This window comes from Stegodyphus dumicola, chromosome 5 (assembly GCF_044657685.1).
Source record: "Stegodyphus dumicola isolate Sdum_Otavi_A_Nest chromosome 5, ASM4465768v1".
Classification (NCBI taxonomy): domain Eukaryota; kingdom Metazoa; phylum Arthropoda; class Arachnida; order Araneae; family Eresidae; genus Stegodyphus; species Stegodyphus dumicola.
Genome location: NC_140772.1, coordinates 14,546,144 through 14,567,772, shown reverse-complemented (window position 1 = coordinate 14,567,772; position 21,629 = coordinate 14,546,144). Strand labels below are relative to the sequence as shown.

Here is a 21,629-nt window from a genome sequence, read left to right as displayed (position 1 = left end):
CACTGATTCCTGTGATGTAACTTCAAAAGAAGCCGAAGCAATGGCCTTCTTTAATCCCTTAGTAAATCAAAAATTCTTAAAATATTTTGCAAAAAGACAGAAAGCTGATGATTGTATAATGATGATCTTGGTTCTATTTAAATGGCGAGATTCGCAATAATTAGAAAGTATCCCAAATTTTCTGCCTAAATTTCTGCTTATGAATATAGTTTTTTAGTTCTTGAAATGGAAAAATACAGACGGATGTGAACTGATTGCAATGCGATTACTTTTTCAGGGTCATCAATAGAGCTCCGGGGTTGAAGTTGGTGGTGCAAACTCTTCTATCTTCTCTCCGACCTATCGGAAACATCGTCCTCATCTGCTGCACATTTTTCATTATTTTTGGAATTCTTGGCGTACAAGTACGTTTATGTATATAAATTTTGTGTCTCTCAATCTTTTATGTATGTGCCTGACATACTTACTGTATTATAATTCATACAGTATTATAATCAGTTTCCTATTATAGATAAAAGTATAGTTCAAACATAAAATTCTACTTATCATTTTGAGTTCAGCCTAATGACATGTCTTGGTTTGCACAGATGGGAAGAAGAGCTATCGCCAGCTCAAGAATAAAGAATTACAATCAGTTTAATAAGTAATTATTAAAAGTACATCTCAATTTATAGTACAATTTAAAATTATTTACAATATAAAGACTAACAAATCGCTAGCTTGAGAATAAATTGGTATTAATCAGCACCCCTCCAATAATATACTGTTTTGTTTTGCTTTTTCAACGAAATATGCTGTTAAGTTAATGGCTCAATTAAACAGTTTTTCTTTATTTCCGGCAATTATTATTTGAGAAATGCATTTGAAATAATATCAAAAAAATTAATATTTAAATATTTTCCGTATATTTAAATATTTTCCGTATATATTAATATTTAAATATTTGCTTGTATATGAACTCCGATAAGTTAGAAGACAAACTTCTTCTGAACCAATTCCCCTTTCTTATTCTAACATTTTGTTGGTAGTCAGCCTTAGATTTCCATCATACAGTGTCATTGAGAAAGAATTAAAAAACTTCCCGATTTTTATATAAAAAATTATGTACTCCACTCTGTTTGTTTTTTGTTACAAAACAACCAGAAGAGAAATCTAAAACCATTTATTGTAGTAACATCTGTTACAATGCCTGATGGAGAATGTTCTGACGATGACAGTTTTGTGGCATACAGAAATTGAGATTTTGGATTCTGTTCATGGCGTATTTCATGGAAGGGGTGTTTAATGTAGAACTATCACTTAACCAAGTCAACGTATACATTCTATTAGTTACATTTTACATAAAAAATAGAAAGTATGCGTAAGAATTCAAACAGATAAGAAGTTTCTCATTTTTATGCTTGTATAGTGAACATGGATTTCTTATTTGCAGATAAATTCAAATCATCCACTTCTTGCTTATGAAAAGAACCTCCAAAACCAAATTGAGACATTGAACACTTCAATGTAGACAAGACGCTGATTATGGCTAAACACTTCTAAGCTAATAAGGCTGACCATAGTAAATGACTACTTCCTGTTGATAACTATTCCACTTCGTACGTTTTTAGCGCATCTTAAGCTTTTGGGTTTCATTCAGCGAGCAAAGGTCTTTTTTCAGCTGTTTTAGAATCAAATGCCTACTCGCAATGCAACTGTTTGCATCCATTCTATGTTCTCCTTCCCCTTCAACTCTGAAATCCGGTTGATGTCGCTTTTCTAAATGCCAGATGAATGATGGTCTGCATCGTTTTTTGGCAACTGTTGTCTGCCTTCCCATGTACAATCCCAGGTTATCAGATTTTATCAACAAACGAGGCAACACAATCATCCTTTCTACTGTACTGGGAAATCGTAAACTTTCAATACGTAAGGTTATCTTCAGGAACGACCACTGCATCGTCTCCTACCACCACTACCAAATAATAATAGTTCACATTTTCAAGTAATTGTATCCCGGCAAAGATGATGATGCATTCAACTCGTAATACTACTGAATTAAAATCCCCTAGTTACAGAGCAGTTGAATGCATATTTTGTAATGTGATTATTTTTGCTCTTCTCTACATACACGCAAAAAATACAGAGATCTCAAATGTAATAAAATAATAATTTGAATATTATGATTTTAATTAATTTTTCGATTTCTTCGTTTAAAATTCGGCTTCTTATTATTTTTATAGCTATTTAAAGGCAGCATGTATTACTGTGAAGGTCCAAGTGCTTCACGCGTTCGCAACAAATTCGAATGCCTGCAGGATCCTAGAAACGTCTGGCAAAACAGGAAATATAATTTTGACAACTTGGGGCAAGTGAGTACAATTTAACTTACTTTTATTTCATTGGTTAATATATTTTATGCATTGATTTTTATGAAACTGTTACTTAAAAGATACATAAAATGTTAAAATTTTAAGTAATTTATCATTTAGAAATATAAAGTGTAGGAAATACTATAGCTAAAACAATTTAATCTGCTTTTTAAATCTTCAGGTACATAGCATGTACACCTACAAATCTTTTCGAAACTTCAAGTACATAGCAGGTTCACCTAGCGCATACACTTCAGATATATTGCATAGACTAATTAGGTTTCTTAATATACCTTCATGTAGTCCATTCTAATGTAAACTGTTCATCTTTGTCGTCGAAATAAAATTGTTATTTTTCAGTGGCTTCAATGTTTAGAATCGTTGAAAAACGATTTTTGATTTCATCATTTAGGTACTAGTTGTAAATAACTATACGTATTACATTAAGTTTAAAATTTCAAAATACAGAGGTGCCTTGCTAAACAACAGCAAATAGACATATTTTTTAACATTATAAAATGGCCGAAATATTGTAAGTCATTCTTCATCAGGAATTAGAGAAAGCAAGAGAGAATTTTTTTCTGTTAGAAGAAGAAGGGTGAGAGAAGGATACATGGCAACTGCAGTTATCTCTTGCTTTCTCTATTTATCATGAAACTTATCAATAAGTGCAAATTTGAATTATTCCATGTTTCTTAAAATTGATTAATTTGAAAAAAGGAACTGTTTAAGATTGTAGGAAAGTAGTGGGATCTCAGTAATTAAGATGAAAGAAGTGGTTTATCTGTTCAATAAAAACTCCACATATTATGTCAGCACTTTTCTGAAGAAGAGGAAGATAAATTTAGATAACTTCTAAACCACTTTGAATAACTTTTTAAGACAAGACCTTCCATAAAAACCAGGCAGATATATCTGCAAAATGGCTTGTGAATTCGTGCAGATTAGGGTGTACGTATACATATTCTATAACTTAGTAGATTCGAGATATTTCTAATATAGGTTGTGTTTTTGATATTCTGTAAAATTTTTTGTGATATTAGCATTGCTCAGGAGCAGATCAAAATTATTACTATAGTAATCCATAGAAAACAGTGCCCCACCTAACGAATGCTTGCCATAATAAAAGGCATTAAGTCATATCTTTAAATATCTCCTATTTTATATCATAAGATCATATGTCGTGTATTTTATTGAGCAGTTCATTACTCTTACCTAATACTCTATCTTATCAAATGGTCTTGATTTAATGGTTGCTACTGTCTACATTTCATTTAGGGCATTTATTGCCTGCACACAACAAAAATAGCAGCCAAATAATAAGAAATAAAATTTTAATCATACCAATAGATGGTTAGGCTTAACTTCAAACATAAAAGTTGGCGGATTCTCTCTCTTGCGGCAAAAACACAATTTGTTTCCATCCTCTAACTATTCATAATTAAGCTGCTCATATAATTAGACCCTAAAAGTTTATATCAGTGTATACTAAACGTCACTTACTTGAACTCAAGATCAAAAAATCAAATCAAAAGAAGGTTCCTTGATTGAAGCAAGTTATCGTTTAATTGAAGTTGAATATGCTATTATTATTTTTGTATTGTCACTCAGAGAAGAGAAAAATGTCTATTCAGATGGAAACATTGATTTTCCGTGAATATAACATGAAGCTGCTGCTTATTTTCGGACGCTCTATATATCGTGCTGATCAGAAAAATGGCGACTACAGAATTTCTAAAGAATTAAAATTTCACAAATAGTGTAAATTAAACAGTAAATGCTGATAAATTCCGAACTAGGAACACCTTAAATAATTTTGTAACTCAAGCGTAATCATACGCTATTGTATATAACAGCTATTTTTTAGAAAATATATAAATATTTTAGTTTGGCGAAAAATAATCGCTTGTTAGCTTATAGTAGCGTTTTTTGAAAAACCAGAGTAAACCCTTTGTTATATCTGTTGTATAATTTTCTTTCCTTCCTCCTTTTAGGCCCTGATGTCACTTTTCGTCCTTTCGTCGAAAGATGGCTGGGTAAACATCATGTACACAGGTTTGGATGCTGTCGGTGTGGATCAACAAGTAAATAATGCATCATGTCTTTTCATTAAATAGCAATTATTTCGAAAATTATGTATTAACCGACACTCGCCGATATAGCACCAACGTCATACTGGCGCCTTTCTGACAAAAGCAGACGAAACAAGTTTCTTGACTTCCGATAGGTACTGTTTGTCAGTCGCATTCCGAGTCACATTAGACAGATTTGTTGTAGTTCACAGATTGTCTCTGCTTCGATGTGAACTCTTGCTAAACAAGAAGAAAAGTGACTTCTCTCGATTCGATTGACAATTCTTATTCTACCCAAGGGGTGGTAGTTGTTAATATTTCATTACTATCGTAAACCTTATGTCATATACAGTTTCGTTGCTTAAAAATCGAAACACGCGATTTGAGGGCAAAATACCACACACCTGAAAATGGATTTATTTCTGGCAAATCCAGTTAACTCATGATGTAAAATAAAACAAAAATTAATACGAGAGGAACAATAATTATGTGTCGAAATCCCTGCGGGAAAAGAATTAGCAAAAGAAAATGACGTAATAATGATTTCTGTTTACCGTAATTGGTCTAAAGCTGACTTTGATATAAAACAAGAGAATTTATCCCCACCTTCTATTATCCAATAAAAAAAAATTTACAATACAAAAATAAAGATAAATTTTTAAAAAAAATCACATTTTTCTTTAAAATTCCACAACAGTTTCCAAAGTTGCGCAATGCTTACAGAAAATCGAAGTCATGGGTGGTATGTTGGCGGTGTATCAGGGTGGTTGCCATGCAACCATAAAGACCATTGCGGTTGCCATAAGAAAGATCTTACTTTAAAATATAAATGAAAACTGTTATTTTATCAGTTCTTTTTTTTATCAATATTTTAGCCTAAAGGATCATCGAGCAGATAGTTGCTTTGCCAACTCTAATTTTGAAAAAAATCTACACCTACTCGAACTGGGAAACAAAAGGCATTTCTCTATCTTCTACACTAACTCGGCCGACTTAGGAAATTTAACTTGCGTTTTTCATATCACGAAAGTGCGTTTAGGATATATATATATAACGTTGTTTTAACACACGTATTTTGACACAAACTGTATCGGAAATGACATGCCGATTTTTCCTTATTTTCATTCTATGCCTTAAATTATGCCAAAGAGTACTTTCAGCTCACCGTATATTTAAAGTGCCTCCATGTGGTAAAGACACAATACATTTACAAACATCCACGCCTCCCCTTGGATTCGAAACATGTCCCTTCGGCACCGTAGTAGGCTTCCCTAACCACTGTATCGTCTGGGAGGCATATCAAACTGTAATCAGAGAAAAAAAAACATAAGTCTTTGACGCTAGCTCATACGTAGTTGGACAGTTGTCTTTAAATGGTTGTCTTTTCCCTTGTGTTGATTAAAATCTAAAATTTTTCATTCATTAATACACTTCCGATTCTATAAAATTGTCTTTCCAGCCGGCATTGAGAAGGCATTTATATATATGTCACTAGCGGAAAGAGATGGAGATGCAGCAAGATTTCTTTTCCAGAATTATAACGCAGATGTTAATGAAGATAAGAAGAATATACCATTAAAGAAGATAAGAAGAATATACCATTAAAGAATATAAGAAGAATATACTATTAAAGAAGATAAGAAGAATACATGGGGTTCATTGGCTGCGCCTTTCGCAATCATATCCGCTGCTTCATTTCCTTTAATCCCCGTATGGGCTGGAACCCATTGTAGCTGGGGCTTCAAACTTGCAAGAATCGAAATTAATAGTTTTTGTATGTCTTTGACAATGGGATGTCTACTGCGCCCGCTCTGGATGGCCTGCAAGCTTGACATTGAGTCTGTGTAAATTACTTTATACCTGCCATTGTTAGCAGTAAAGTCCAGAGCTGCCTTTAGGGTGTTCTGCCTGAAACACTGAGTTACTGGGATGAAGCTTCTTAGCCCAGGAATGGATTATGTGGTCACCCTCCATTGCACACCAGGCACTGCCAGTCCCGAGTTCTCCTTTGGAGCCATTAGTATACACGGCTAAGGATTGTAGTGCACTTGGAGGATTACGGTTTGCTTCTATATCGAAGTCTGCAGGGTGGCATGGAGAGTGGACAATGTGATTATCGTAGTCCGAGGATACATAAGTCTTACTCCAAATAGTAACGTCTTGTTTTTAGTCTAATCACTCTCACCACAACACTCTCGCTCTGTACTATCAACTGCAGGGGCGGAAGTATTTAAATTCAATCGCGCAACTGTTCGGTATGAACATAAGTCCGTTTTTACTAATTGCTACTACCAAAAAGCCCACTGAAAATATTCGTAATAACTACCCGATAACTATAAGACTATGTGACGCATATTTATAATGTCAATGATCTCATAGCGGGTCAGAACTCCCCCGAAGAAGCCATCGCTTTTTCTTCCAAGGCAAAATTTATTATGCAAAAGACTAGCCCGAATCTTCGAAAGTGGATATGCAACGATCCACAGTTGATACACAAGTATCGAGAAGAAGGGTTTAACGTGCACTTTTTACGCATTCAGATACATACTTAGTCATAGTCTTAGGATTGTCCTGGAACTCTACGAAAGATTGTTTTAATCTTGATGATAACAGAGTGCTCAAGACGTTATCCTTCCCCAGGAATAGACATTCCCTTTTGCGAAACTGCTGGAAAAATATTCGATTCATTAGGAATCATAATTTCATTCACTATCAGTGTCAGGTGTCTTTTCCAAGAATTACTGAAAAGAAAGATTCCCTGGGGTTTCAGACATCCGTCTGATATTCAATCAGAATGGCAACGTTGGTGCAAGGAACTTCCTGGAATCTCGAATTTGAGGATCCCATGAATCGTTCTTAACTAAACGAAGGAAGAGGCTAATGACATAAACGAAATTCATAGTTTCTGTGACGTTAGTAAAAGGGCTTACGGTGTTTCTGTTTATATGAGAATGCTTAAGGAAAATACGATTAACGTTAGCCTAGTTGCATCTAAAAAACGAGTTGCACTTTTGTATATATTTTTTTTATTTGAAAACATACAGACTCCCCGTGCACACAGATGTACAGCACGGGGCTTACAGAAGTAAGTTAACTAAAACATTAAAAGTTACATGCATAAATAAAACGAACGAAAGCAAAGAACAGCAGTCTGGATTCACGAAAACAGATAAGTTCACCGGTCAAGTCACTCCGAACATTTTCAAATCATTCTGCGAAACATGATCCAGGACCATCAAATGCAGGGCATGAGAAAATCAAATGTTCCATATCCTGAGATACTCTTTTTGAACATTCACATAAATTGTTTGATCCTAGATTAAAACGAAACAGGTAACTTTCAAATTTACCGTGACCAGATAAAAACTGCGAAACTTTAATAGAGAGAAAAAGACTCGGAATGCAGTCTATGGTAAACAGAAGGCAAGAACTATCTGTACAAGGTCTTTTTTAAAAAAATAATAAGCTGAATCTGTGTTCCACTTTTGCTGTTTGGTGTACTCTACCAGAAAACTGAAATGAAGTTAGATTAAAGAAAGGGAATTTATGTTTAGGGCAGAGAATTGTCAACTTCACCTTGCCATGTTGAAACTCGTCTGTTGTTACCAATCTTTAAGGCTCTGTTGCAAGTTTGGCAAACTTCTCTTTGTCTGAAATTACGTCCATAATTCCAAAGTAGGGATGTCAGGTTGTTAGCCTTTCAAATTTGATTTATAATTGCTTTGAATCATTATTGTCTATCCAACTTACAAAATGTTTCACGTAATTTTGTTAACATTTTAGTTTATGTAACTTCAAACTGAAACGCAAATAACATTTTAGTTACTTCATCGACATTGTTGTAATTATTTAATGTTCTAGGATTGAAAAGAAAAGACGGAACGGTAGATCTTTCTACAGTCTAAGAAAGTTGGATTAGTGTTTAGATCTCGTAAAAGCCCTTTAAATTGTGAGATAATAGTTTTAGTTTTAACGTACAGTGTTTTAATACTCCAGCATAGGAAGAAGTTGCTATTTAATCTCCGAAACTATAGTCCAGCTCGAGTTATGCCGATTCTTTTTGATTTACTCGAGTTATGCCGATTCTTTTTGATTTACTATTTGCTTTTTTAACATTCAAGTCGTGTTATTTTTACCATCTCAAAGTACCTTAAAGAAGTTGCAGTTTGGTTATGAACCTTGGTTTCGATAGAAATAAATGTATTAACTCATCCTAGTCTAGGATGTTCCATCGTGCAACAAAAAAATAGGAATTGTGGCTTTTTTTTTTTTTTTTTTTTTTTTTTTTTTTTTTTTGTGTGTGTGTGTGTGTGTGTATGTGTGTGTGTGTGTTTATAGCAGACAAAAAAATAATTCTTTTATTTTTCGCTTTTTCAAACTTTCGTGTTTCTTCTTTCAGCCCATTGAGAATTACAATGAATGGCGACTACTTTACTTCATCTCCTTTCTCCTCCTGGTGGCATTTTTCGTCCTCAATATGTTCGTGGGTGTAGTCGTCGAGAATTTCCATCGGTGCCGGGAACAGCAGGAACGAGAGGAAAAGGCAAGACGGGCAGCTAAACGAGCGAAAAAAATGGACAAGAAACGGAGAAGTAAGCATACCCCTGAAACTTTTTTCTTGATTACCTATTTATATCCTTATTTTTAGAAGAGTTAACTAAAATTATAACAATCAGCATGTTGGCTGCATGAATTTTAAAAAAAAAAAAAAAATCTGATGTGTACACCACATGACTTCCTTGTTCGGAATATTAAATTATACACATTTTTTCTTGCATTTTATTTAAACTTATTAGATTGAATTAAACCTACTTCGCCGACAGCGCATAAACCACAATAGAATAAATGCATTCTTTAAAATTCACTTTGTTTACCATAGCGACACTCTGGCGCTAGGTTTACTTAACAGTATTATATTTCGTTCATATTATAACTCAGAATGCACAGAATTTATATCATTTAAAGAATTATCTAATCGTTGCCACATGTTCTATTCAAATACTATAATAAAGCTAGAACGATGTATAAAAGAAATTAAGCAAACAAAACAAAAAAGAAACAGATTTTCACAGACGATTGAGTATTGCTCATTCAATTAATTCAGTTTTCACTTCGCGACAAGGCAAAAATACATAAAAACTCAAAATATCTGTACTAAAAATTACGAAGTAAATCTTAAACGCTTATTTCCTCGAAAAAATTCCAGAAAGTATTAAGCATTATTTAAATAATAAATGAAGGCGTTATCTTTGTTGTTGCGAAGCTAAGTTTCTCTAGATTGGCAACAAATCCGCTACTCAGCTGTTTCAACTCAGCTACAGCACTCCTGACAGCTACTCAGCTGACAGCAATCCTCGTCGTTTCGTTTTGATGGCAAGCCGGAGAGGATTTTTTAGGAGGTCCGAGTACGTAGTACTCGTCACAGAGGTTCCTCGTGGCGTGTAGTGTTCCAAGGTGATGCCCTTTTCGTCCCAAAAGAGGGTCAGCATAACCTTCCCTGCAGACGGCTGTGTCCGAAACTTTTTGGGTTTCGGTGATGAGGAGTGGCGTCACTCCTTGCTCGCTCGCTTTGTTTCAGGCTGATGGTAATGCACGCATGTTTCGTCACCAGTGACGATTCGTGACAGGAAGGCATTACCGTCACGTTCAGCACGCCACAAAAGGTCTTCGCACGCATCAACACGTCGCTGTTTCAGTTCAGGCGTCAGTTGTCGGGGCATCTTGCAGACACCTTATGAAACTGGAGAACATCATGCACAATATGATGTGCCGATCCATGACTCATGCTGCAATTTCGTCTATTGTCACACGGCGGTTTTCCAACGGCTGAAATTGTCTCTGGAGTCACTACGCGCCGAGCCTGGCCGGGGCGTGGAGCATCGGCCACGGACGTAACACCATTTGCAAATTTCCGGCACCATTCATAGATTTGTGGCTGTGACAAACACGCATCTCCATACTGAACCTTCATTCGCCTAAAAATGCCAATCGGTTTCCCACCTTCACTTCGCAAAAACCGAATCACAGAATGCTGCTCTTCGCTGGTGCATGTGGCTAGTGGGGCTGCCATTGTGGAACTGTTATTGCGCCGGTGTTTGTGCATCTGCCGGCTGCTGCCACCTAGGAGACATCCGGCATACTATCGCAAACAGGCATGCCAACTTACAGCTCACTGGCGCGATATGCGGATTTTTATTTCTACTTTTATGGTTTTCAGTTGACTCCCCTACGTATATATATATATATAGAAATGTAATAGAAAAAGCACAAGGAAAAGCCGAAGTAGTGTCGATGCGTGCTTAGATCCATATTGAAGAAGAATTTTGATTGTGTAGTATCTAAAGAACTTGGTTTTTATTCCATTTTTATTTCCAATTGATATTTGTGGCCACAATCACTTGGCACTGTAGGCGTACCTTTCCACAGAATATTAACATTTTTGATATTGTTGAGATAGAAAGCAAGCCAGCGAAATTACATCTTAACAGAGCAGAGAGCAAAGCTGAAGTGCGTAGTTATGCAAGATGGAAGCACGCGAAGAGAAAAGCTTTGGTTAGTAATTTGGTGATTGGTCAAGAGGCATCTGCATTAGGGGTTACGTAAGATCGCATGATTAATTTGAATCACGCAGTTTAGTCTAAAGCTCTACATTTAGGACAGATAGATGAAGTTCCCAAATGAAATAAAAAAATAAAAGTGGTTATAGTGAATTAAATTTAGAAGTTTGCTTTCATATTTTTTATCTTACATATATATATGTAATGATATTTTTAAATCAATTGATTAAATTAAATTCTAATAATATTGCTTAATAATGTGTTGGCGATTCTCTACCTAAATTGCATCCCTGTTCCTAAATTTTGGCGAAATCCTTTCTTTAGTATAAAATATATTAACCTGTTGGCGCCCGCCAAATCGCCAAACTCATAAATCTGTCATATTACATAAAGTCCTTAAGAATACTCCTGATGAGAAGATAGCGTCACCTCGTGATTTCAATTAATATCGCTGATTGGATGAACCTCGTGACGCACACATATGTATAAATAGGGCTTCTGCTCAAGAAACGCTTGTGAGATGGATGCTAAAATAAACCTACCACTTTATATTCCAAAATTTGTCTCATTCCTGTTGCCCCGGCTGCACAAAACAAATAATGTATGAGAAATTACATTTCATATATATATACATATTTATATATGTATGTGTATGTGTGTGTGTGTGTAAGATATAAAAAATACGATAGCTGCTTTAAAAATATAATTGCTGACCTCAAAATTAACAATTCTAGATTTTATGCTCCCCCCTTAAATTCACCTGTTTTCCCGGATTTGAGATTTTTCTATGTTACGTATTGTTTTAATGCAGATACCTCTTGTCCAATCAAATTAATTGCAAACCAAAACTTTCTCTAACCCCAACTGAAACTACTGACTCCCTTCCTTCTTCCTCTGTGGTTGCAGCGTTCTTTTTCGCTTACGCTTCCCTGCTGGCAAGACATTGCTGTTCCACGCTGCTGCTTATTTCCCTAAGATGACGTCGTACTTTAAAATGTAACTCATTGTATTCAATTATAATTAAGAAATATTTTGTCTGCAAAAGAATGATTTGATATGCATAACAAATAAAGATTGTGATTCTTCAAGCTCAGTTGTGCTAAATGCATCATCGTGGTTTTCCACTCAGCCCTATTTTCAGCCACTACGGTCTTCTCAACCATGATGCAATATCGAAAGCGGTTAAATGTTTTCTTCTACGCATTTTAAAATCATTACATATATATCAAAGATTTAAGGGATTTAATCGTATTTAATTGCCTAATACTTGCGCAAAAGCTGCAAAGGAAAAAATGTGTGTGTGGAATTATGGCAAAGCCTCCAGGGCTATCTGCCTAAGAAGAGGGATGCCTTCGTGGAGGACTTTCTAAGGGAAACTGGCTCGTATACACGTTACACATGGGGAAAACCACGAAAACGCCCATGCAGCCAGCCCGTTCGCGGGATTCGAACCTCGGACCGAACTACCAGTGTTCAGCGACTTTACCGCTCGGCCGCGCAAAGGAAAAAAATAAAAATTTATTTACTATTGAATTATTTAGTATATTATCTCCTTTTGAAAGGTAGTTATAATTCTATTGAAATGAAGCAACTTGTAAGCATATTTAAAAATTGAATCATGAAAAAACTTTAAAATAGAAACATAAAAAATGAATCTTGAATAAATTGAAAATGCAAATTTTTAAAAGGTATAATTAAAAGTGAAAATGTAATCAATAAACCGAGTAATTATCGTCATTGACCGGAAATTAGTTGACTTTCTAAGAATAAACCAACTTCCGATCAATTAACAATAATTAATAAATACCAAGGTGTTTCATCTTTTTCTCAAATAAGAATTATTATGTCAAACACATTTTTCAGTAAGATGAGTTTAATCTAAGTAAGTAGAGTTTAAGTGAGAAATAAAAGCGCTGTATAGAATTCAGGAAGAAAGTGACAGTTCCGTCATGTTTAAAAATAAATTTCAAAATCGTGATATATTATTGTAAGAGTGAGCTGTATTTTCCTTACTTGAGAAAAATGCCCCCGACACCTTCGCCTTTAAACATATAAACTTAATGAAAACTTTCTAAAAATAATGAACATGATGCAATCTTAGTAAAAACAATTAAACACTTAAGAAAGGGTGAATAAAATTATATTCACATAAGACAAAAAGGTAAAATTAAAATTGTATGAAAAGAAAATCTACATATTACGCATAAATGGCCAGAAGATGAATTAATAAACTGACGTATTTGCCAGTTTTTAAAGCGAGACACGTCCGTTAGTACTCAGAATGGAATTAGGAATTCGAACCAGGCTGGAGAAGGGAGAGGCAGAGAGAATAAGTTAGGGTGTAGGCGGGTCCTTTCGGAATCTATTTTTAGAAATGCGGGAAAGAAAGGGATGTGGAACTCTTTTCGAGTGTAAGCGGCGTCTGTTGAAATTTTGACATTAAACTGAACAAACAAAAGAAATTAATCAATTTTTGGTTAATTGTCATAGCAGAAAGAGGGAAAAGTAAAGTAATCTTCATTGCTCAAGAGCTGTTAAGCAGACTTAGAAAGTTTTGAAATAGGCCCATTTTTCTTTTAGTAACAGGAATAAAGAAAATGCCAGAAATAATGATTTTTACATTATATGCAATAACTTCAGTAATTACACTATTTAAAAATTATATTTTTTCTTTCAGACTCTAACAACTAAGAGTAAGAAATAAAATCATCAAATGAATTACTCCTTAAATGTCGAATACTCCATAAATTTCCCACCAACATTTACAAAATTTGATATTTAAGCATAATTTGAGTAATAGAAACGAAATATGGAAACAAATTATCATGTCATTTCAGAAAGTCCTATTTTTTGTTAAAATAGGCATGTTATATCAATATTATTTATAAATCTAATATATATATTCTAGGTCACGATTTCGAGTTATTAAAAACGCAAGTTTAATTTTGGCAATCGCCCAATAGAACAGGGGACGGAGAAGTAACCCATTTTTCTCGATTCTGTGTACATAGGACTTCCGTTATCTTCTTGAATATATACCAATAATGATTAAATGTGTTCCATGTCTAAATGTGACTGGGAAACCCTGTTTTAGAGCAATGATATTCAAACTTCTTCGTATCGGGGAAGTCTTAAAAACTATAATTTTTGTGGAACGCCTAAAATTAAAAATGCTTTGAATTACCCCTACCATTCTCAGAAAAATAAGCAAAAAAAAATCTGCTAAAAAACCTCAGTCTTGCGTGCATTTTAAGTGGAAAAAAATGGATAATGATTATTTCATTACAATATTTTTACACATAAAAACAGATCTATTATTTATATTTTAGAAAATAATAATAACAAAAATGAAATGTATTATTTAATTAGTAATTTTAGATTTTTAGTTTTACAGTCCATGAAGTATTTAAAATTTCGAATTTTGTTTTTGATTCGCGGAACTCCTAGAGGAATTACTTAGAACACAGTTTAAAGTTATATTCCTGTAGAGTTACGTTACTGATTATTTGTAAGCAGTCAGTCATATATGTACGTTTATGCTTGTTTTGTAAGCTACTTTTATCACGGCCAAATGATTACCACTGAGTGTATAAATGAAAAAAAAGTGTAAATACACATTGTCGTAAGTACTTATAAAGAGTTTGAATGAGTTCTTCGATTAAGTTTTATCTTAGGAGACTGATAATTACTTCCCAACTTATCCAGGAATGAGGGAGCCTCCATATTACATCAACTACTCGAAGCCCCGGCTATTCACTCACAACATCATAACAAGTAAATACTTCGACTTGGCCATCGCAGCGGTCATTGGACTAAACGTTGTCACCATGGCGATGGAATTCTACATGATGCCTAAGGTGAGTATTAAAGAGAGCACTTGGTTTCTGATTTCTTATCAACTTAAATGAAGGCATAAAACCTCTACTTTAAGACACGCTTTTAAATATTTCGAGGTTTAAATGCAGCAGATGTTTTTGTAAACAGTAAGGACTCCAGTTTTATACTGAACAAATTTCAGCAAAAAATGAAACTAATGTAATTCAAAACGTCTGGTTGAAGAGCGAATGTGTTTAATTAAAAATTATGAATTTAAAGGTCTATTGCCAGTTCTTTCTAATTAAGTTTTAATTTGTGAATTAATATCCGTCATATTTTTATATCTTACATGTTTGTAACAAAAATTTACATTTTTACTCGAGACAAAATATGTTGAAAATACAATAATAATGTATACATTCTCATTTCTCCTCGTACATTATAGTTACAGATAATATGCTATCATGAAATACAAAATAGTGAGTTCAAAAATACATAACTTGCGACACAACTTTATGTTATCTTTATACGAGAGGAAAAAAAGAACAAATATTTCAGTATCGTATTTTCTTGTTATTTATTTTCGATCGAAGAAAATAGAATCATACGTTTGGCAGCAACGATTTGAAAAGAGAGTCTTTTATGCACTTTCCCAAAGCTCGCTTTGTTGAAGTTATGTAAATGCATAAGCATACTGGCAGAGGAAACTGTAGTTTTGTTTCGATGGAACGTGTGTACTTGTTTCAGGTTATAATGAACTCTTATACAGTAGGATCTGGTTATAACGCGGTTTGGTATACCATGGTCTGTTTAATTGCCTGAGAGTTGCCTAAAGCCCATGTTAAAAAGTAAAACTTCAATTCAAATCCTTCTGCATATAACAACTCAACTTATAGTCAACAAGTTTTGGTTTACTAAAATCAAAAATAAGGACAAATGAGGGTAAAAATATATTTACGGGTGCCCCTTCGCGATAATTGGCGATTTTTGGCGGTACATGGACACCAAGTTTGTGCAATTCTTTGACTTGTTATTTTGGCTTTGTGTAGCAGCGATTTTTGCACCAAAAATCACCGCTACACAAATCCAAAATAACAAGTCAAAGAATTGCACAAACTCGATATCCATGTACACATCGACCTATTTTCACTTAAACTAGCATCAGAAAATTGCACAAATTAAACATTGGGCACTCCCTTTGTTCATTAACACAGCGATCTATATTCTCTTAAAACGTCAAGGGAGCAACCAACAAAAAATATATAATCTCGATACACTTCATTTTAAATCAAACAATAAAATAGCATAAAAGAAGAAATTCAACTTAGCACTACACAAAGGAAATATTCACTTACCTTATTTACAAATTTCTCTGTCTTCTGTTAAACAAAATTCTTTAACAGCATCCAAAAACTCCCTAAAATTATCTGAACTAGAATTTGTATACTAGTGCCGATACATAAATTCACAAAAATATGACGGATATATATGACAAGTCAAAATTATCCTCCGTACTGCAGGTATCCTCCGACGTTCGACTATACGCGTTTTCTTCCTACAAACAGGACACTTATAATGGCAACTAAGTATACCTTTACACGCTAGTCAACACGCCTTTCGTTCCAAATTGTACAGAATCTTCAAACCAATCTTACAACATTCAGCCATTTTACCGTGTAAACACAAAATAACGACGTACTTCTTTTCAAAATCCGTCTCGTCATTCAAATTCACCGCAATCACGCAACCAATTACATGATAATAGGGTTTCCACAGCATTCAACTGCTCAGGTTACCATAAATGATACAATCTCAGATTACTATAAACAAACCATAAATGAAACAATAACTTGGCGATAAATGAAAAACAACTTAATCGATAATCCAAGGGGCACCCTTCAATCTACTCTAACCCAAAAGGGTAGATTTCTTTAAGCTAACAAACACTTTCCAAAGCAAATATATATTACTTCAAGCTAGCATATATTGTTGGATGAAAACAGAGACCTATATCAGGTATTTAAAGCGCTTAGAGCGTATTCTAGGCATTACTGTTGATCCAAAGTTAATTTTTATCTTAGTTCAATAATAATTAAGAACCATTTCGATACATTAGCATCTATCATTTAAAACTCTGTTTCTCTAATCTCATTTTCAAAATCAAATTAAAAGTGTTATGCTATTATTTGCGTCTCAAAGGTAAACTTATATTTTATTTTCAAAATGCATGATGTTTCAAGAAATCAAAATTATAATTAAAAAGAGAGAATTAGTGAATTTCAAAGCAGTTTGCTTTAAATATACAAAATTTTAAGAAAACTAATTGTTACTACACCTTTCAAAGAAAGAGAGAAAGCACTTTAAATGATATTGAAGAAGAAACTAAGCTCGCAGCAAACTTTAAACTAAACTAGTATTTCTTTACCGGTTTCAACAGGACATTTCTCTTTTGGAATAATCATTATTTTTAAGAAAGAAGAGAAACATGCGAAAGTAAAAAGCATACAATTAAGCAAAGCAACAACCTTGTGTTTGGCTTAGATTTTAACCATCAGTTTCGAGGGCGAATATGTACAAGTCCCTCTTCATCAGGACCAAAGATATACTGCAGAATTTTTCGAAATCGTTAGAGTCTTGGCTAAACTCTACGGCAAACATAAGATTGTTGCTTAACCATTATTTCTTTATACCATGTATTAAATATTTTACCATGTTTTTTTTTTTCTTCTTAGAAACTGGAATATGCTTTGAAGGTTTTCAATTATTTTTTCACTGCTGTATTCATAGTTGAAGCTTTCATGAAGGTAGTTGCCCTCGGAATACTGAAGTATTTAAAAAACAGGTAAATTTCCACTGCTTTCGCTTATTTTCATAACACAACAGTGCATTCTCTCCCTCTTCCTCATTCCATGGTGTAATGCGCATTAGATTACAAAGAGGGCGCATAATTTATATATCTAAGACACCTGTTTTCCGAAATGTCAAAAGAAGTATGTGCCTCGGCTTCACCTTCAAAAATTTTTAAGAATATTTGGCATTTTTAAACATTGAATAGAAGTTTTAAGATACGATAACCTATTAAAAGAGTTCTAAATACATTTAGTATGTAAACTAATCTATAATATAACGCAGTAGAAGAGTGTCATCGATAAAGCTTTGTGTTGCCATTCTGTAAAGCGTAAAATATTTATGCTTCAGATTTAATCTGAAAACTAGGTTTAAAAGAAATATGCTGCCACTGCCCTAATTAGAATATTTTTCTCTTCCACGAGACAGTGTTTTGTCTTTCAGCGAAGCGTAAAATATTTAATATTTTTTTTTCAAATTTATTCTGTTATTAATTAACAAAATAAGAGATTTTAAAACAATAAACGCAGCTTTATTTCAATCATCATTAATTACTATCTGGACCTGAGAAATGACACCCTCAAAACCATCTACATATACTGTAAAGAAAAGTGTCCATTTATTTCTTTATGTGTGTGTGTAACTGATACATATCTATAGTGTTATTCCGATCTTGATGAAATGTATACACTAACCTACAAAACAAGAGGAAGTTAACTGTCTGTAAAAGATTTCGAAGAATCACCCCACGGGGTCCACATTCACTGAAAGTTGTGCTCACGTGACTCGTCTTAGATTCATGTCGCCGTTGTTGCGTTCCCGTTGTTAATAGAACTCAATGTGCTAAGCAAGAAATTTATAATTTTTTTCACAAAAAATAAATATTAGTATTTCTATACAGTTTCAATTTGGGAAACACGTCACCCATTTTAAGTTCACGTAACTTTTGTCGCTTTCATGTTACTAGTTATTACTAAACACGACGTTTTAGATAAAACGCTACAGCACCGTTTTCGTTTATTCTTTAAGAATGCCGAACTTTTAAGAACGGTGTAGAACCTTTAAGGGGACTCATACACCTTGAAACCCATAAGATGTTCGAATAGGTGACTGTTGCAAGAATTGGGATAACTTACTTATTTTAAAAGCAATTACTACCAACGTTTTACAGCTGACTACATAATATAGCTGCTTTCTGAAATAGTCATCAGAAAGTTTGTGTTGCCACAGATATTTATATAATTTAATTCGCTTTGTGACAACATTTTTCGTCATGTTTCCACCTTGCGCGCACAGTTTAAAACATTCTGTTTCATAATTTAATTCCATATTTAATATATAGCTTTTATAACATTTGGAAACGACTGTGAATCTAAAATTCTAAAAATTTCATGTTAAATTTTTATTTTATTTTGAGTTGAGTTTATAAAATGTGTTTTTTTAAAAAAATTTGTAATGTTTTCGTCCATAAAATTTTTCAATATTAAAATATTCATCAGATTGTTGGTTCCATTAGAAAATAGTGCCCATATTAAGAATTCCATCCAATTTCAAGTATATACCATTACCCATTTTTAAAATATCATGCGCGCAAGGTGGAAACATGGCGAAATACTTTGTCACAAAGAGGATTAAATTACAAAAATATTTGTGGCAACACAAACTTTCTTGTTGCTAGTTTCCAAAGCAGCTATATTATGTAGTCAGCTGTAAACGGTTGGAAGAAATTACTTTTAAAATAAATAAAATATCCCAATTCTTGCAACAGTCACATAGTCGAAGATCATGAGGGGTTTAAGGTGTATGAGTCCCCTTAAAGCAGAATTTAAGTCCTCTGTTTCCGTACTCTGTGTTTATATTAAAACGTTGCGCTCACGTCACTCATCACGTGTTTATGTCGCCGTTGGTATGCTCCAGCTGTCAGTAGAAGTCATAAATGCTAAGCGAGGAATTTATAATTAATTACCACCTAAAGGCCAATATGCCGCGTAACATTCTGGGTTTAAATTTCAACTGAAGTTTTTCTGCTAGAAAATGCAACTTACTAAAGCATTTTTTATTTAAATTAATCACTATTTAATTACTAATAAGGAAAGTACAAAAATGAATTGCATTCTTCTTCAAATAAAATCATTAGTTATTTAAATCTCATTTATAATTGACGAGGTTATAATATTTTTTAAACAAACAAGATTAAATTTTTAAATGGACAGGAAATAAATAACATGGAACGACCATTGAGAAGAATTTGTTCTGTATTTGAAAGAAGTTTAATTTTATATTTTATTCGTATACGTGATTTTTTAATTGATAAACAATTTAATTACATTAATATGGCATATCTGTACGATTTAGTTAAGGTTTTATTCTTCAAGTTCTCCCTTACTTTCATCTTTTTCTGGGGGTTACACCATAAAAGATGCCGGTATCTTTATGCAATTGGCCATCGTTCAAAAAGGCAAAAAGCGTACAAGAGTGCAAGGGCATAAGAGTTGCTTCCGCCTTTATGTTGATCATTTACTAACTTCATAAATTAAAATAGTTGTAGAGTCATTAGGTTTTATGAAGCAGGGGAAATGAAATATGAGCAATGCCCTCACCGTGACTCGAACTTGGACCTTTCGTATACGCGCCGAGTGTGCTACCATTACACCCCGAAGGCATACTGGAAGGAGGAATAAAATACCTTTTATAGCAACGTGGCCTGTTATGATCATAAAACCAACTTGTTTGGCTAGGTGAGTCGTAATTATATAGTAATCTTCATAAAGGTGCAAATTGAGATACTTTTATGAAGTGTTTTAGTTTGCTATTCTGATTAGAAAAGTATAAATAAAAATTCCATTCCGAATGCAGTGCCACGGCGTAAAGCTCACAAACCCTTTTTACAAAGTTAATTTTATGAAGGTCGCCTTTTTTACTTTATGAAGTTAGATAATGACTTTAATTTGGGTTTGAATACCATTATATCAGAGATGCTTACAGTTTCCACCTTTCCAAAAAATAACCCACTTGATTAAAAGTACTGGCACCTTCGGAGACGGGGCAAAGTTATAACGGCATGCATTTAAAAATGCAAAGGCATTTTCCTAAGTAATATAATTCTGAACGGGAAGCGAAACATACGGATGTTAAATTTTAACTTAAACAGAAAACCGACCTTAATTGGCCCACAAGTTGGGTAACAACTGTATTCCTCTTTTACTGCTCTTCTAGTTCCAACTTCTTCATAACTCCTTCTTCTTTAGCAACAAAGCAGAAAAATTTTGCTTCTGTAAAAAAGGGAAACTTGTGTCTGATTGCCCGCATAACTGATAAAGTTTTTTTCAAAATCTATTCCAATGCAAGGTCACTTTTTTGCCTAATTTTGAAAAATATACGGATAAACTAAATATCAATATACATGACAACAAAAAGTATTCGATTTCTTTCCTGAAATTATTTGGGATAAGACAAACTCGTTTTAAGGTAAATCTTTTTGCAAGGTATACTTAGAAGTTGCTTTCTAGAATATAGATTTTTAAACAATTTTGTTTTTCAGGTGGAATCAATTGGACGTAGTGATCGTTGGCCTCTCTATCGCTGGTATTGTCTTGGAGAAGATGGAATCTGATCTGATACCCATCAATCCAACAATCATCAGAGTTTTCCGTGTTTTGCGCATAGCAAGAGGCAAGTAGTAATTACAGAGTATCCCACTTCTTTATGATTATTTATCAGCACAAAAAATTGTGATGAAGATATTTAATTGCATAAAATATGTGTTTGTCATGACATTTAAGAACTTTCTTGCCAAATATATATAAAACTTAACACGAGGAAGAAAGTTATTTTCAACTCAGAAATTGTGAAAAATTTTGATTGAAGCACATATATATGATGAATGCTGTTTTAACTCTGACAGATGATTTTTCCAGGCCTCTAAAGCTGGTTTTGAAAATGCTATATTTAGTTTTAAATTTTACTAACATCCCCGCTTATGTAAA

The 21,629-nt window shown here is 33.7% G+C and overlaps 1 protein-coding gene across 1 annotated transcript in view; it reads left to right on the top strand.

Moving 5' to 3' along the window:
* The window catches only part of LOC118186048 (voltage-dependent T-type calcium channel subunit alpha-1G-like), a 283,525-nt gene that overhangs the window by 212,275 nt on the left and 49,621 nt on the right, over nt 1-21,629 (top strand). Inside the window, exons 22-28 of the mRNA XM_085816460.1 lie at nt 278-404; nt 2,223-2,351; nt 4,346-4,435; nt 8,823-9,015; nt 14,686-14,837; nt 17,529-17,638; nt 21,185-21,315. Coding sequence (XP_085672586.1) covers nt 278-404; nt 2,223-2,351; nt 4,346-4,435; nt 8,823-9,015; nt 14,686-14,837; nt 17,529-17,638; nt 21,185-21,315 — 932 coding nt within the window. The remainder of the gene's footprint in view (nt 1-277; nt 405-2,222; nt 2,352-4,345; nt 4,436-8,822; nt 9,016-14,685; nt 14,838-17,528; nt 17,639-21,184; nt 21,316-21,629) is intronic.